Source organism: Abrus precatorius, unplaced genomic scaffold (assembly GCF_003935025.1).
Source record: "Abrus precatorius isolate BTA unplaced genomic scaffold, Abrus_2018 Scaffold7, whole genome shotgun sequence".
Classification (NCBI taxonomy): domain Eukaryota; kingdom Viridiplantae; phylum Streptophyta; class Magnoliopsida; order Fabales; family Fabaceae; genus Abrus; species Abrus precatorius.
This window is the reverse complement of record NW_020874417.1, coordinates 11,127,081-11,144,671: the sequence shown is the minus strand read 5'-3', so window position 1 is coordinate 11,144,671 and position 17,591 is coordinate 11,127,081. Positions and strand designations below refer to the sequence as shown.

General features: G+C 30.3%; 2 protein-coding genes across 2 annotated transcripts; both read left to right on the top strand.

Moving 5' to 3' along the window:
* Positions 1-3,436: 3,436 nt before the first annotated feature.
* Positions 3,437-5,411, top strand: LOC113872387 (multifunctional methyltransferase subunit TRM112 homolog A-like). Its single transcript, XM_027509906.1, has 2 exons — positions 3,437-3,501; positions 4,780-5,411. Exon 2 carries the CDS (start codon positions 4,814-4,816, stop codon positions 5,180-5,182), a length of 369 nt encoding a protein of 122 aa, XP_027365707.1. The 5' UTR covers positions 3,437-3,501; positions 4,780-4,813; the 3' UTR covers positions 5,183-5,411.
* A 3,949-nt stretch (positions 5,412-9,360) lies between these two features.
* On the top strand, positions 9,361-17,214 carry LOC113872385 (amino acid transporter AVT1C-like). Its single transcript, XM_027509903.1, has 13 exons — positions 9,361-9,405; positions 9,917-10,140; positions 11,005-11,306; positions 11,397-11,611; positions 12,383-12,406; positions 12,529-12,709; positions 12,984-13,206; positions 13,594-13,729; positions 14,420-14,439; positions 15,226-15,371; positions 16,049-16,092; positions 16,179-16,241; positions 17,084-17,214. The coding sequence occupies exons 2-13, from the start codon at positions 9,965-9,967 to the stop codon at positions 17,180-17,182; spliced, it is 1,629 nt and encodes a 542-aa protein (XP_027365704.1). The 5' UTR covers positions 9,361-9,405; positions 9,917-9,964; the 3' UTR covers positions 17,183-17,214.
* The last annotated feature ends 377 nt before the right edge of the window (positions 17,215-17,591 follow it).

Below are 17,591 nucleotides of genomic sequence, written 5' to 3'. Positions count from 1 at the left end.
CAAGAAAAGATTTAAAGGGGGTTAGGATTCGGGGAGGGTTATTTTTCCCTCTCCCTTCGAAATCCCCTTGATCCTTTCGTTCCCAAACTCTTTTTCATCGATTAAATTGCCTCCAAAGCCGTTTGTGAGCTTGATTGAGGGTTGAATCCACGTGAAAAACACTTAGAGGTGAGTTTTAATAGTTAAGGTTCCGTTTCTCATCACCTTTTCTCTGTTTCTGAGTTTCCTTGGATTTTTATGGAGTTCTTCCATGTGTTTTAGGCCGAAATCTGTGTAAAAAGCACGTCCGTGGTTGAATCTGAGTATGGGTCTTTAATCCAAGGTAAGGGGAGACTCTACCCTATCTCAATGTGTTATAATTCTTGTGTGTTTTGTTGATTAATGCAATGTGGTTGAGATAGGAAGTAGAAATTGCATATTGAATGGAAATTGGTGTGCAATGTGATGTATGCTCGAATAGTTAGGCCCCGTGGGGTGATTGTGTGTGATGGGATGTCATTGATTGGTGAATTAATGATATTGTGAACAAATGTGGCCTCAAGGGCCGTGTAATATAAATGAGTATTGGCTACGTGTCATGTGATGTGAAATGAATGTGGACTGTGTGCTGTGTGTAAGCATGAATATTGTGTGTGTGAATGAAATATATGTGAATGGGGCGCGTAGCGTCGTTGTAATGTATTGTGAATGGTTCAGCGATACACTAGGGGTGTAGAAGATGAGGATGGTAGAAATACCTTGGGGAAGAGGGAGTGGTGGTGACAACAACTGTGAAACGGGTGCACCACGGGTCACACACTCTCTTCCTGACTAGACCTCTGACCACTATCTTTGCTAAGCGACCCATGACTGCTCACGTGATATCCGTGAGGCGGGGGTAACCAACGACCATTCATGGTGTAAATCTGTGATCACAGTGCCACAGTGAGTGTGGCTGGCGTGTGTATGCACGAGTTTACGAATTGTACTTATGGATGTGAAGTGTTGCCGATGCCGTGAATGCATCGGTGTTAAATTGACATGAGTTGTGTGATAATGCTGTCTGTGATTGTATTTGTTTAATGTATTGGAAATGTGCTGGAGGTAAGACTCTATGCTGACTGTGTGTTTTTGGGTAGTGTAGAGTACTCACCTTTACATTCATTTTTCAGGTAATCAAGACGATCAGCACCAGACTCAGTAAAAAGGTGGATGGAATTGCTATAGGACTTAGGATATTATTTTGAAAACTGTTGTATTTGAATAAGTCTTATAGCAACTGTTAGATAAAATTTGTAAAAGTGTGTGTGATTTCTTTTGTAAAAGTATTAAGGCTTGTAGATGATGATTCAAAACCAATCATGCCATAAATTTATGAAACAATCGATAGAGCTAAAGAGAAAATTGCTAAAATCTTTCAAAATTAAGAGTCAAGGTACAAAAAGTTGTGGAAGATTATTGATACTAGGTGGAATTTACAAGTACATAGGTCTCTTCATGTAGCTGCCTATTATTTCAATCCTAGGTGAATAAAGTCATCATCAATCTCTTAAGTTTTTTAAACTTTTTTAAAGATTGGGTAACTTAAGTTGTATGCCTTATGTCTTCTTTAATTAGGTTTCACTATGACAAAAAATTCAATCTGAATGGTGAGGTTTTATTTGACTTGTATGAAACCATTAAAAGAATAGTTTCGGATAGAAGGACAAGATCTTTTATTGATCAACAACTTGAAAAATTCAAGACTACTAAGGGACTTTTTGAAATGAACTTGGCAAAAGATACTAGAGACAAGAAGCAACCTGGTAGTTTTAAATTGATTTTTTCATTATTTAAAGTTTTAAACTTTTAATTTTAAGATAAATTAAATAATATTTTCTATGACATACATCTTATTTTTATTTTAATAAGACTGGTGGGAAAGTTATGGTGGAGAGTACAAAGAGCTAACGAAAGTAGCTATGAGAATTTTAAGTCTCACATGTAGTGCTACAAGTTGTGAAAAAACTAGATTACATTTGACCAAGTGTATACTAAGAGAAGAAATCGCTTGGAGCAACAAAGATTAAATGCACTTATTTTTGTTAAATACAATCTTTAACTTGATATGAGACAAAAGACTAGAGAAGAGAAAGGAGAAACTTATGATCTTATATGCTTGTGTAATATTGAATTAGATGATGAGTGAATTCATAAAAAAGAATACCATTGCTTATCATTTGATGCTTCCTGAATAAATATACATGTGTTTCTTTTTTTATGAAAGAACTCAAAGCAAGAAATAGATTTTCATAAATATTATCATTCAGAATACAATTAGATTCACAATTTACAAAATAGATTTTTTAATTTACTATTTGAATATCGATTTAACTACCATTGAGCCAGAGCTCTTTTTCGAAAGAATTTGTCAGTCCCAAGGGGTGAAAAAGTTGGGCGTTCACACTATAAAGATTTGTGATCCAAAATGCTCGCTTGGAGTCGTCATTTCAAAATCTAATTCTATGGCTAAAGGGCAATAGTCTTTTTCTTCTAGGAATATATTCTATGAGTATTGACTTATACCGATTCATGGATCAGTATTTTGTTTAAATTGTGTTTTTGCATGTATGTCTTCTTTTCTTTTAACCTTTGTCTATTTTATGTGTGTTTACAAAGTCATACTTTTTTATTTATTTTGTATTGTGTTAATTGTTAAAAATGTCTTTAAAAAATACAAGTATGCACAGAGATAATAGTATTGGACAAATCATTGTGATAAAAAAGAACCACTATTGTCTCATACTTATAGGTGGATTTATTTCTATAAAATATAATTTATATTTATATATATTTTTATAATTGTATGACGTTGAGTTATAAGAAATAAAGTAGTATGAAACACATTATTCTTTATTCAAATATAAAGTTAGTCCAATGTCTATGAAAAGGAAAGCTTGCCAAATTAATTGTGATTCACTGGTATGATTTGATTAGATTGTATATATACTTGACAATATTGATGTTTACTTAAAAGAATCAATTTGTTTGAAGTTATTCTTTAAAGTAAAAAAAATTGAGTATTTTCATTATAAAGTATTGTTATTGTGATGTAAGGATGTTTCAAATGCGTTCTATTGTTAATTGATGGAATTAAAAATATATTAGTATTAAATAATTTATTTATTTACATTTTCACATATATTCTCTGACAAGTAGTTAAAAGCAAATCAGTATAATACTATAATCCAGTTTAGGTAATTTTTTAGGAAAAATTCTTATAAAAAAAAGTTAGAATAAAAAATAAATAATCTTTTTTCTGTAAGATAAAAATAACTTACCTTTTTAAATTTTAAAAAAGTTAAATGATTTCTTCTATAAAAAAATTCTCAACAAATTTATCTAAATTAGGCCAAAATAAATAATAATTCATCTCCTCCCTCTTAAACCCTAGCCTCATTTGTTTGTATTCTCTCTACCTCCTTACCTTGTCAATACCCGTCTCTCCTTCTTCTTTCTCTCTCTCTCGGGGTCAAAGATTAGGTAAGATTTTCGTCTCTTATTTCTCTGTTGTGGCTTCTGTGTAATCTCTTTCTCCCTCTCTGTCTCGTAGAAGGTACCAAACTCAAGTTAGAAGTCACTATTATGATTCAATTTGAATTGTTTTCGATGCGCAAAATGATTTGTTTTTTCTTCAGTATAGTCAGAATTTGTTGTCTATGATTTGATTTCTGTTATGTATACAATGATGATTATTTGAGATCACACATTCTGTTGTGTGAGTTTCAAGTGGTATTATGCCACATTAAAATCTGTATTTGCAATTCTCTTCATACCATCCTAGAGAGGGAGTGTAGTAGAGAGAGTGTGAACGACCCGTTGAAGTAAAAGAAATAACTTGTAGATATTTAACTTCAATAAGTTCTTGAGAAGCCGTTTGTGACGGGTCTATAGTCCCTAATTTCACTTGTTGGAGGCAATTAATCAATTTTAAGTGATTAAGGCGTAGTTTTTGCTTCAACTGTGTTTTAATTTTGTGTGTTATTGTTCAGTTACTAACAAGTTTACAATGAAACGGGTTCTTTAGAATTAAATAGTTAATATCAGATAATTTTGCTTAAAAAATGCGTGTTTTGAAAGTTCATGTTTAGTTAGTTTAATGTATTCTTTACATAGGTAATAGGCCGAAGCTTATTGTCATAAGCCCTATTTAATCTATAACCTTGATGTGTTCCATGCTTTCAAAAAAAATATAAATGATACTACTGAAGTTGATATAGGTGTTGTTTTTCAACTGACTGATTACACAAGCCTTTAGTTGTGTTAATTTTGTAATTATGTCCGCTGAATTGTGAGTGCTGTGCATATGCTGTGCATTTTTTTGATAAATTATTGTGCATGTGCTGAACAGTGTCTTCTGCACACCTAGTACAAATGATGATGTTTAATGAAAATTTGCATAGTTAAGTTGTTGCTTTAAGCATCAACATTCTGTTCATACACCTTAAATGGTTTGATTAGGTATGCCCTTGTAACTATATTCTAGTTCTACTTTTGTTTTAGAAATTGATGTTTATGTTGATGTTGTAACTTGACTTAATGTTTAGATTTTAAACACGTTGATTCGATAGTTTTCAGTTGTATTTTGTTCAAGAATCTTGGTTACAATTGCATTGATTTTGCCTGGAGGTATGACATGCTCAGACACCATGAAGTGTCAACTGCAACCTAACACAAACTTAATTGGAATAAATGTGTTATGTATTGTACGGATGTTTGAGCTGTAAACTTGTGTTGTTTGTTTGTTTTTTGAACTTGTAGGTGCTGCTCCTGATACTGTGAATTGTTGGGAAAAATGAGGCTGCTAACACACAATATGCTGTCATCAAACATAAAGGGTGTGGTAAATGGATTCCCCCTGCGCATTGAAGCTGAGAAAGTGGTGGAAAAGAATGTAGAAATGAATGGTGAGTTTCTAAGAAAGATGTTTGAGAAGATTGATTGGAAGGCTTTTGTGGATGCATCACGGACAATGGGATATAGTGAGCTACCTGAGGAGGCTGATTCTTCCATGCTGGATTCCGATGAATTTCTGAACAGGTTTCACCATGCCCTTTTGGAACTCCACCTTGAAGAGGGTGCCCTTATTTGCCCTGAGACTGGACGACGCTTTCCTGTTAACAAGGGCATTCCAAATATGCTTCTTCATGAGGATGAGGTCTGAATCTTGTTATTAATCAATTATCACCTTCACCTGTTTAGTGGCACTCCCCTGTTTGCTATGTTCTTTGACAATGTAGTTAAAGATTCCAGTAATGAAAAGAATTCCATGGCAATTATAGTTTTGATAATCAAGTTTTCCTTATTTTGTTGCCTAATGTTGTATCCTCTTGGGTGGGTATGTAGCTATTTCCAACTGCATGTTACATAAACTGCAGCAATAACATCTAAGGTTTCTTGAGTTAGAATTCAGTTTCTATGACTGCCTTTCCAATTGATGCCCAGTTATTCTTGAACGAGAGATTGAGAGTTTACTTTCCTCGGAGAACATGTCATATGCTCATTGCTAAATAAATATCCCCCAGCATAGAAGGGGAATCTTTGATGAGATTCTTCAACTATAGAGATGTTATGAGTGGCCTTGATCTTACCCAACTAAAGAGAGAAGCCGAAGCCTTTCCGGCTCTGAAACTTAAAAAGAGAAACCAAAGTCATCTAGGCACTTTTGCAACCCAAGACTCACAGAAGAGATGCCGGCTCAATTCTAAAACTTTGGCAAAGTAAAATAGATATCAATATCTCAAGTCTGATGGATTTGCCTAGTTTATGTCCAGCTGAAAATGATTACGCTGGATTATGTGCAGTTAGATTTTTCAGACCAAAAAAAGTGATATGGTTCTCTATACTTATTCTGCTGGTTTTTCTTTTATTTGATTCTTAGCTGTATTCATTATGCTTTTCTTGGTAGCTAGTGCATATTTAATTTCAACTCTTTTATATTGAAAAAAGAAAGTGTTTCAGCCGATAATATGTACTAGAATTGCTGTTTCACTATCATACGAAATAGAATGGCGATAGGCAAGGTTTATATTACCCATTTTTCATACACTTGTCCATTTTGTTAACTTGAATATGATATTTTATTACGTGTTTATTTGACAAACTAATAAATTATGATCTTATTCAGCCATTAATCTACCCAACCTATTTATTTAAAGCATATTGTATTTTAATTTTTAAAAAACAATATTTATAAAATGAATTTAGGATTTATACACAGTTTTACATTCAACCCAGTCATGTTGCTGGTGATAATGATGATAGAGATCATAATGGCTTTTTTATGTTTTTAATATTTATTTAAAAATAAATTATTAAAATAATAGTTTTTGACATAATTTCTCTGTTAAGAGTTTTTTTTTTTTTACATCATCATTGATTTTGTTCATGCAAAAGATGAAATTTAAATTATTTTTTTTTTGTTCTTTTAATTTAAATTATTTTTTAAAAAAATGAAATTAGAAGATTAAGTTATGTGTTGAAATTTTGTTAAATTTCTTCCCTACTAAAAATGAAATAGTATTTTTTTAAAAATAAATAAATAACTAAGGACAGATGTGATACGTGGCACAGCCTTGGCGAGAAATTAATATTTTAAAATTCAACGGAAATTAATAATGATTATTGGGTGTTGGCAGGGATATTATAAGAGCGATGACAGAAGACAGCGAGGGTGAGACAAGAAGTGATACATCTTCTTCCGCATCTAAGAATGAGTTAATTTGATATACAATTTTTCAAAATTAAACAGATAATAAAATTTTATATTGTATTAATATTATAATTTTTACATAAAAATTATTTTATTATTATATACACACTTTAAAAGATTAGTTATCAAATAATTTTTTTTTATAATTTTTTGGTGTATATTAATGTTCTGTCCAAATTAATGATAAAATTCAATAATAATAATAATAATAATAATAATAATTTATATCTATTTTGTCTCATGAATTTTCTTGTAGATTTTAATTGTATTATCTCAGATTCATTATTTATTATATATATTATTTTAAATATTTACTAAAAAATTGTTTTTGCAATATTACTTATTAAATTTATTATTTTTATTTTATATAGTTTTTTTCTTTTCTAAAACATAGTATCTACTTAAAAAAACTACAAGGTAAATGAACATCATATATTTATTATCTTTTCAATTTTATCAAACTTTATTTTTAAAATAATGATTAAAATCTAACAATAAAAATTTTATTAAAAATTGAGATAAAAATATATTGATAATATCAAATAAAATATTTTCAAATGTTTTTTAAATTATTAATTTTTAACATAAGACATTGTTTTATTAACTTGATGAACACAATAAAAATAAAAATATATAAAAAATTAACAACTATATAAAAGTTTTGTTGTGTTGGTTGAATATTACTAGAAATATGTGGGGAGCTATCTAATCTAATGTAATTGAAGTTGAAAGAAAAGAAAGGGTGCCATGAAAAAAAAAAAAGTCAAAGAGAATCTGAATAATCTGTGTCGCGTGGGACATGTTAGTATGATTTGCGCTGCAAGAAAGTTTGATTGTGCTAGAGACGAAATTGACTTAAATTCCTCACATGTGAATCTTGTTCTTAGCTGTTTAAATTTTATCCTTTTAATAGTTAACTGATAAACTTTTTTGGTAGAGTTAATTAATGAGGTAAGGGATATAATAAAAAATCAATTAACAAATTTTTTTAAAACTAGAATATAAATTGTATATATTGTATGATTATTTTAAACCTTATTATTTATAATTAATTATAAATATTTTATTATATTTTTACAAATAGAAAATTGAAAATTCAAATTAATATTAACTTTCTTAAAAAAATAAATGCACAATTGAGGAGACATCATATGACATAATAAGAAAGAGAATAACTCATAAAAGCACCTTTATTTAAGACCTAGAGATAAAAGAGAAAATTTGTTTAGATTTAGTGATTCTACATATGAAAATTCATAAAGGAAAATGAGAGTATATTTTGACCATAATAATAACAATAATAATGGATAAATTAATTCAAAATTATAAAAATAAAGGAAAAACGAGTGAAATTCAAATTTAAAGTGATTAAGAAAACAAAAAATTTGATTAAAAGTTAAAGTTATTATCTAAAAAAATTGAAACAATAACAGTTGTTATATAAAATAAAAATATTATCTATATTATTCAAAATTTAAGGGGAAATAAGAGATAGACCTTTGTTATAAAAGGGGACTAATTATAATTGAGAGGTATAAAAAGAATTCTTAACATAAAAAAGAGATAGAAAACCGCAGATTGCAGAGTGAGGAACCAGAAGCAGGAGAACGAGAATCAATCTTCTGTTAACAGGCACAAAGGTTAGTTTTTCATATTTTTTTAATTAAATAAAAGTAGTAACAATTCCATTAAATTTAAGTTCATAAATATTATTTTTAGTTGTCGATTAGTTTCGATTTTGGTCATAACAATTGCACACATTTGTACTCATGAAAAAGAGTGTTGAAGATATTTTTATGAATATTATCAAATAAGAGATTTTTAAAGATTAATTTTTTTTCTTTTTGTTAGGGTAGCAAGTTTTTATTAGACTAACTATTGATTTTTTTAATATAATTTAATTTGAAATATATTTTTAACAATTCAATTATAATTTTATTTTATATAATAGATTATTTATTAATAATAATTATGATATTTTCTAAAAAAAATAAAATTTGTAAAATAGTCATATAATAAATTTGAAGCTTTTTTATTTTAAAGAATAAATTTAACTTAATATTAGTTTTTATTAAAAATATGTTATAATTATTTTAAAGGTCATAAAATGAGTAAATTATTATATTTTTAATAAAATGCAGAAGGATTTATAATTATTCTTTTGAAGAGTACAGCACATTGCTCTGCAAAAATTTATTACAAAATTTTCATGCCAATGATTGGTGATCACTTGTGGTCCACCACATGCACACATGCTTCATGAAAATAAAACTCTGCATATGATATACTACTTCAAAATCAAATCTTTGGAAACACGAAACCATGATGCAATGAATCCAACCACGTGATTGCCACATGCAAAATTCCAACAGCATGAATGAATGGCCATATAACATTAGATAATGTACGGTTAAAGATTTACTATTCTGTTTTATTCTCATGTTCCACTTGATATGGACATAAAAACAAAAAACCAGTACACTAGATAAGTTTCTGTGAATGTTCACGTTTCAACGTTGCCAGAGAAGAAAACCTGGCAGAGACGTTAGTGTCCTTACATAGATAAAACAAAGGTCATTATAAAGGTGAAGCTCGCTGTTTTTCATTGATCTGAACACCCTTTTGCTTGAAGCTCATTGTTTCTCATTGGTCTGAACACCCTTTTGCGTGATTTGGTTCGCTTTTGTTTGTTTCTTTTCTCATTTCCTTTTTGGTTTAAACTATAGAGACTAGCATGCACGATAATAGCACTAGAAAATACAAAAACTAGCTTTCTTTATTTTTAAAATTTTCTGTCTTTCTTTGCATCTGATCTGTCACATGATTACATCCTTATAAGGAGAGGTTTCAGATTTTAATTCCATTTGGGTCCTACCCACTTTAAGTTTCCATTTATTTTCAAAATGGAATGATAAGAATTGGGTATTTTTATTCCTTCTGCATTTTCATTTTTTCCAGTGGCATTTTGATCCACGCAGATTTTAAATTGTAAGTTTTGCTAAGAAAACTCTGAAGCCCGAAAATCCTGCATGTGCTGCTGTTTTCTCTGATCTCATTCGCGAGTGACCGTTTTTTTACTGTTTTTAAAATGATTTTGTGATTTGATTTGTGATTTGTTATTCTGGGTCATTCAGTTTTTGTGTTAATTTTATGCTGCTGAATTAATAATCCTTGTGAATTGTACAGAGAAATAGGGGACTATTGGATAGTGTAATTGGCTGAGATTGAAAGAAGATGAATAACTCTGCTTCAGATCAAAGTTTTATCTACGAGAGTGATGACGATGTGGAGAAGGAGCTGCACAGAGACGAACATGAAGGAAACGATTCGGATTATTCCAATGACACCAATGAAAACCAGTCAATGAGAAAACCCAGTAGTTACAACATTGCATGGCCCCAGAGTTACAGGTCAATACCTTCTATCTTATGTTCTTTGATCTGGAATGAAGAGTATGCTTCTGCCATTCATTGGCTCAATCTTTTTTTTTTTTTTTTTTTTTGTCTGTTAGGAGATCACATCAGTTATGAAATCAATAAATAATATTTTTTAATAAAATAATGTTAAAATGTATTAGGAATCAGGAAAATAAACATATTATTATATTTTTTTAATAAAAAAATTTTATGTTTTAAATCACATTTTAAAGATACCTGTTAGCATTTTTTTTCTTTCATTTTCGTTTTGTGAAGAAGATTATTTATTTTTAGGAAAAGTGGCTAATTGATTTTTATTTTTTAATACATCATAGGAAAGCATTTATGCTTATTTTGGTCTAGAGTTAATTTGAGGAAAAAGTGTACACAGCATCTACACCTTAGACTTGATGTTTTTTCTTTCCTTTTTGCAAATAAGCATTTTAATTTTTAATTTATTTTAGCATGATTTTTAAATTATAACTTCTGTTCCAAAAGCTCTTCCTTCCTATTGATCTTGGGTATTAATGTGAGACAAATCTTAATCATTTATTTTATTACGATTACTTTTTGATTAAATCAGTTTTTTATTAATTAATTTACTTTCTGAAATGATGAAAAGTGAAAACAGAATCAGTCTCTTTGTTTCATCACCCTTGCTGGTTGAATTTCAGTTTTTGTTGCCATCTGTGAGTTTTTTTATTACAAAACGCAGGGGACAAAGATATCATTTTCATACAAAAACTATACAACTTTTTATACATGGCCCTATTTGACATACTAGTACAAGTTAGTGTCCTGTCCCCTAAGTCAAGTACATCAACCTAAATAGTAAGTGTTATGAAATAAATGTCTCAGGCAATCCATTGATCTATATGGGAGTGTACCTTCACCAAATATTGGATTTCTGGGGCCCACATCACTGTCAAGACTTGGAAGTTCTTTTTTCTCTTCAAATTTGACAAGGAGGCACACTCTTGAAGTAGGATCACCAGTGAGAAAACCACTCTTGCAACCCACAGCAGATGAGCAACAGAGCAATCATGCCTTGCTTCCTCCACATCCTACTAGGAAGCCTTCAATTAGGAAAGAGGTTTCAAAGGTTTCTCATGAAGCTCACATTCCTGGGCAGTGCACTTATGGACAAGCTGTACTTAATGGTGAGTAGTGGAACCTTGTACATGTGAAAGTTGATTGGTGCTGTGGATAAATGAAGATTTGATAATGTGAGCTATGTTTGCACTTTGCAGGGATAAATGCCCTTTGTGGAGTGGGAATCCTTTCAACCCCATATGCCCTTAAAGAAGGAGGGTGGGCTGGTCTTTCAATCTTGCTAGTATATGCAGTGTTTGCCTTTTATACAGGGTTGCTCTTGCGTTACTGCTTGGACAGTGGGTCTGACCTTGAGACTTATCCTGACATAGGCCAAGCAGCTTTTGGTACTACTGGCCGTGTTATCATTTCTGTAAGTCTAGTCTACCTCCACCTCTTCAATATTAAAATCAATTTTAAAAGTTACTATAAAAAATAATTAATATTCAAATTAATAAAATATAATTATATGTCATAAATTAATATTATATTTTAAAGGTACTAATAATATTAAATGGTCAAATTAATAGTTTATATATTAAATTAATGAATATATTACTTATATAATAATAATAAACGAGTTTTTCATTGATATAAATCTTATAAAAAATAAAAATATAAAAAAAATTATACAATTAATATATTTTAAAATAATTTTTTATTTTTTATAGTTATTACAAAATATTAATAATTGTTTAAACATCAGTAAATTTCTATTAAAAATTACAAAAACATACAAAATACAATGTATTCATAGCATTAAATGTTACCATTTCTAATAAAAAAATTATTTATTAATTTTTTATTTTGTGCATTATATTTTCAATAAATGTATGGTTGTTTTTTATAACTAATTTTTAAATGTGTACCACGAACACACGTCAAAAAAATATTTTATATGGGAAGTTAAAAATTTAAGCTAACATTTAAAAACATTAAAAATATATTTTCTAATAATATTAGTATGTATTAAAGTAACAATTCAAGTGTTAAAATCATATAAAGGTATTTGGCTCAAGTTTCCAAACTAACAAAATTAATTTTTCAATTAAACATCTAAGAAAGAATATTCAACACGTGTAACAAGTGTTAAAAAATATTAATTTTAAAAATGTGTCTCAATTTTTCATTTTTGTTGATGCAGATAATCTTATACATGGAATTATATGTAAGTACATCTCTGTCTTAACTCTCTGAGTATTCCTTAGAAGTCTCACATATTGTTATTTGTTAATGCAAAAGAATAGGTATTTTTTCACACTTGATCTATTAATTTTGTTTTTCATGCAGGCTTGTTGCATTGAATACATAATTGTGGAGAGCGACAACTTGTCCTCATTATTTCCAAATCTACACCTTAGTTTGGGTGGAATTGAATTCAATTCACACATTTTGTTTGCGTTACTCACCACTGTGGCTCTTCTTCCTACAGTTTGGCTCCGTGACCTGCGCATTCTCAGTTACATCTCAGGTACAATCTTTTTCTTTTGCAATCCAATGCTAACTAGTCATTTCTACATGTAAATCCATTAAGATTAAATTTATGATGAAGAATTTAGGTAGGTTGCATGAAGTTCAAATCTCATTACTCATTACCACTGTTGTAAATATAACATTATTAGTACGTAGAAATCACATTTCACATTTGCCTGTGCTTTTGTGGCACTCAGCAATCACATTTCACATTGTTATCATTCGTTTGGAAAGACCACTATAACCCTAAATTTTTAACATTGCTGTTCTAGCTTGTGGAGTTATTGCAACGATTTTGGTGGTTCTCTGCTTGTTCTGGGTTTGCTTGGTAGACAAAGTTGACATTCAGACCCAAGGAACAACAACATTCAAACTTACAACTTTTCCTGTTGCTATGGGTCTCTATGGTTACTGCTACGCAGGGCATGCTGTGTTCCCAAACCTCTATACTGCCATGGCAAATCGGAAACAATTCCCTGCAGTGCTCTTAACATGGTAAACAAAAACGTGTTTGTAAAATTTATTAGTTAAATTAAGTGATTGACCTGGATACCCATTAAATCTTGTTGGTGCATTTAAATGTAGTGTGAATTTTTTGTTTTAAAATGTGAGGATACAGATACTAAAATACTCTTTGCTAAAAGAAGGGTTGGAATATGATATAATTGGCAAACCCAATATAAAAAAGTTCATATCAATATTTCTTATACAAGTATTTGAAACTAGGAAACAAAATAAATAAAAAAATGTAATAGTTTTGTAATTAAATCTGAAAACAGAAAATAAAAATAGGAAATATATTTTGAAATTGAAAGCCTCTTAATTCGGTATAATCTGTTTCGGAATTTATCTAATTTCATGTGCAATTCTTTTTCCATGTAGTTTTGCTATTTGTACAGCTATGTATTGTGCTGTAGCTATTATGGGTTACTCAATGTTTGGGGAAGGAACACTCTCTCAGTATACTCTTAACTTGCCCAAACACTTGGTGGCCGCTAAGATTGCTGTGTGGACTACGGTATGCACATTCTAAATTCTATTGTAGTGTATATATTTCTTAATGAACTATGCTTATGCCCATCAGGCTTTACTAGTTGAAAACTAGCAACCAATATTATATTTTTTTTGTCCTTTTTATCTTTTTAACCTTTTAAATAATTTACACTCACAAAATAACTAACCAACTTTTTTTAGTTATTTAACACATTTCACCTAATTGTACAACCAATTTTACTAAATAGTTCTAATTCAATCTAGTTATAAGCTTGCAGAGATAGCTTAACAGCTATAAGTTAAAGCTATAAATTTTTAACTAGTTTTTAACAAAAGAATCCTCTTTATGAATAGTTGATTCTTGTTACAATTGATCAAGCAAGCAAATCAAACCATTCAAACATTTAAGATTTGTATTTCTAATGGGTTTACCCAGTGCCCCATCAAATTGCTACTATTAATTGTCATTTGCTTCGTGACCGAGAATGAAGAGGAAATAGTACAGCAATCCCCACCATAGGTACAATAGGGAATTTTACCAAACTACGAACTAGTAATTTGAGCAAGGGGTGGGGGAAACTAGTTTTTTGGTTCCAACTGGATTACTATTCTTTTAACTAGTTTGAGTTTTTAACCCAATCTGTATCACCATATTATTGATATTTTATAAGTCATATAAATTGCTAATCTTTTATTATCATGTGCTATTTTGCAGGTGGTCAATCCATTTACCAAATATCCTTTTATATGCGCCATATAAATGCATTTGTGCTTGCTTACCTAAATAATTCGCCCAACTACTAATTTAAGTTCAAGCCTAATAACCCTAACATCTTAACGGCAGTGAAATATAAGAGAGACAATATATAGCCATAATTTGTGTCATAAATAAAAATATTTCAAAGAGCAGCAAACTTGTAGGCACTAGCCCAATCCTTCAATTTTGCACTAGGTAAATAAGTAATGCTACAAAATCAAGAATGTTTCTCATCGACATGTTTTTTGTTTTTTGAAAAATTTAAAAGAGGTCTGATAAAAGCCCTGTATGCTTTTCTTTTTGTTCCTTTTTATTTACAAACAATTTAAGGTGGTGAAATTATTTCACTGAAATGAATTTATAGCAATTTTTTCGTTGAGCACTTCTATACGAATAGAGTCAATGAGAGGACCAGAAAGTAATCAATGACATCAGTTGAAAATAGAAATGACCATCAACGAAATTTAATTGTATTTTTAATGATCTTTTATGCCTGGATTTTGTTTTTTCACCTCTGTTATTGTAATGTCTCCTCTATAAGAAGCTAAAATTTTTAATTGATGTTAATAGAACATACAGTTCATAAGGACATCCTAACAATATTCCTAAAGTACACATTTTATATGTCCTGAAATTTCTCTTGCTTTCTTCTCTTCATTTAGTACACTTTTAATCTTGAAAATGATAGAATTAATTTATCTCAATCTATTTGTACCTAACACCTTGAAGATGAGGAGTTGGATGTTTTTCTTAATTAGCCCCACATATGCTTTGAGTCTATCTCCAGTAGCAATGTGTCTAGAGGAGTTGATACCAGCAAACAATCCCAAGTTTTACTTATATTCCATGCTAATCAGAACAGCGCTAGTGGTTTCTACCCTTCTTGTTGGTCTTTCAGTTCCCTTTTTCGGTGAGTTATTTTTTATTCTCTACTCATATTTGATCAGTTTTTGTGGAAGTTGTGACATGATATGTCACCTGCAAGTTTTTTATCAATCTCTCTCCTTGTTAATTTTATAGGGTCCCGTTTATTTAATGTCCATCAAGAGAGAGACACAAAACTTACACACGACCTTGTCATGTGAAATTTCAACATGAAAGGATCTATTTTGGTTTTGGTGCTAAGGAAACTGCCTCAATATTATGCCTTACTAACTCAAAAACTAAATATAAATCAAACATATAAGAGGGAAATATGGTAGAATTAAGAATGACTTTCAATTATTTTATTTATGCAAATTTTTTGAACCAAGTTTTCAAAGTTCTGACTCCCATCCTCTCACCTAGTAACTTCAATCTCAAGGGTTGGTTTTAAAAATCTAAAATAGTACACTTTTTTAATTGAAAAAAATAACATTATTACATTTTTATATTCTTGACATAATAAATATTTATTTTCAATAAAACTTACCATTTTTAGTTGTTCAAAATCAACCTTAACCCGAAGCATTGTTGTTAATATTTTCCTTTTTCTATGGTCTGTTACCCTGCTCCGACAAATTTCATTAACCTATTTACTTTGCTAAGTTATTTAGCTGTTGCATAGTTGGATTATGTTTTAATGAAGTGCATATACTTTTGTTGCAGGTTTGGTGATGTCATTGACTGGATCTTTACTCACAATGTTTGTTGTAAGTTCCCTTTAGCTCATCCTTTTAATCTCCTAGAGGTACTATAGCCATAGCATTCATTTAACTATGTACAACTTTGGATACAGTCCTTGATTCTTCCCGCAGCATGTTTCCTAAGTATCAGGGGTGACCGAATCTCACGCTCTCAGGTATGATGATTACCTTTTCATAATAATACTCAATGCGAGTCAGAAATTTGTGCACATTTTGTTAATCCAAGAAACTACCTTTCAGCAGCCAAGTATACTAAACAAAACATCCCTGCAATGTTACAATATAGCCATTTAGTTTGTCCAGATGAATGTGAAAACTTTTTCACCATTAAGGGGGATTTACATAATTTGATCCTTAGGTGTAGGAATTATTGAATATGGGAACATAATATTGGCACAATTTAAGTGAACTACTCAAGGCTAAACCCTAAACCTTAAACATACCATGTTGATTCAATACAACTCAAAGTATACAAAGGAAAATGAATTAAGGCATTTTGAATTGTAATATGCTGTGCTCATATCACTGCAACTTGGAAACAGGATATGCACTTGGATTATGTAGCAGTGCTAGACCACAAGATGTTTTTATTATGGAAAATGCTTAATACTACGAGTTCATTATTATTTGAAAACTGTAAATGTAATGACTGCCATTGATTTCTGTCAAAAATCTTTCTTCTTCTTCTTCTTTTTTTTTAATTTGATATTGGCCAATTAATGGTAGACACATGCGTTTGTACCGTATTCGTGAAAAGTAATTTCTTACTATATAGCATTGCTCTTTTATTATAGGAGCAAGTGCATGTTTGCAAACACTTAAATTTGGAGAAATAATTCCTTATTTGCAAAAGCTCTTTCCAGAAGCTGGCTAAAATAAGCAATTATTTCTTCAATATAAGCTGAACCAAATACACACCAAATCATTTCAGTATTACTTGTTCTTTATTTATGATGATCTCCAATGTGACTTGACCTTTACCCCTTTATTTCTACAGATAGCGCTTTGTGCTACAATTATTATAGTAGGAGTTATATCATGTGGTTTTGGATCATACTCAGCCCTCTCCGAGATTATTCAGCAGTTGTTTGGATGAGATTTTGCGGCTTAAATATTGGACTGAGACATATAGCAACCAAAGTCTACTGCTCCTATAATTCTACATATTTTTATTTCTCATCCCAATAGTTGACTCATTTTTCTTTGGTAGTTGATTCCCCATTTTGTCATATTGTGGTTATTCTGATTTTGTTTCCGTATCATATACATAAATTTTGCTTATCTTTGATGCATGGGCAAGTTAATCATACATAGTGTGTGGTAGAGAACAAACTAAGAGAAAGGAAACTTAGATCAAATGAGTTTTATTAAGGGAGATTTTGTAGAATTGGAGAATGATTTAGGACCCCAGTTACCATTTCAAGAGGCAATTAACAATGAATGAGGAATTTATGAATGCGTGTTTGCATTAGAATAATATTTTTCTTCTTGACCATGGTTTAAAC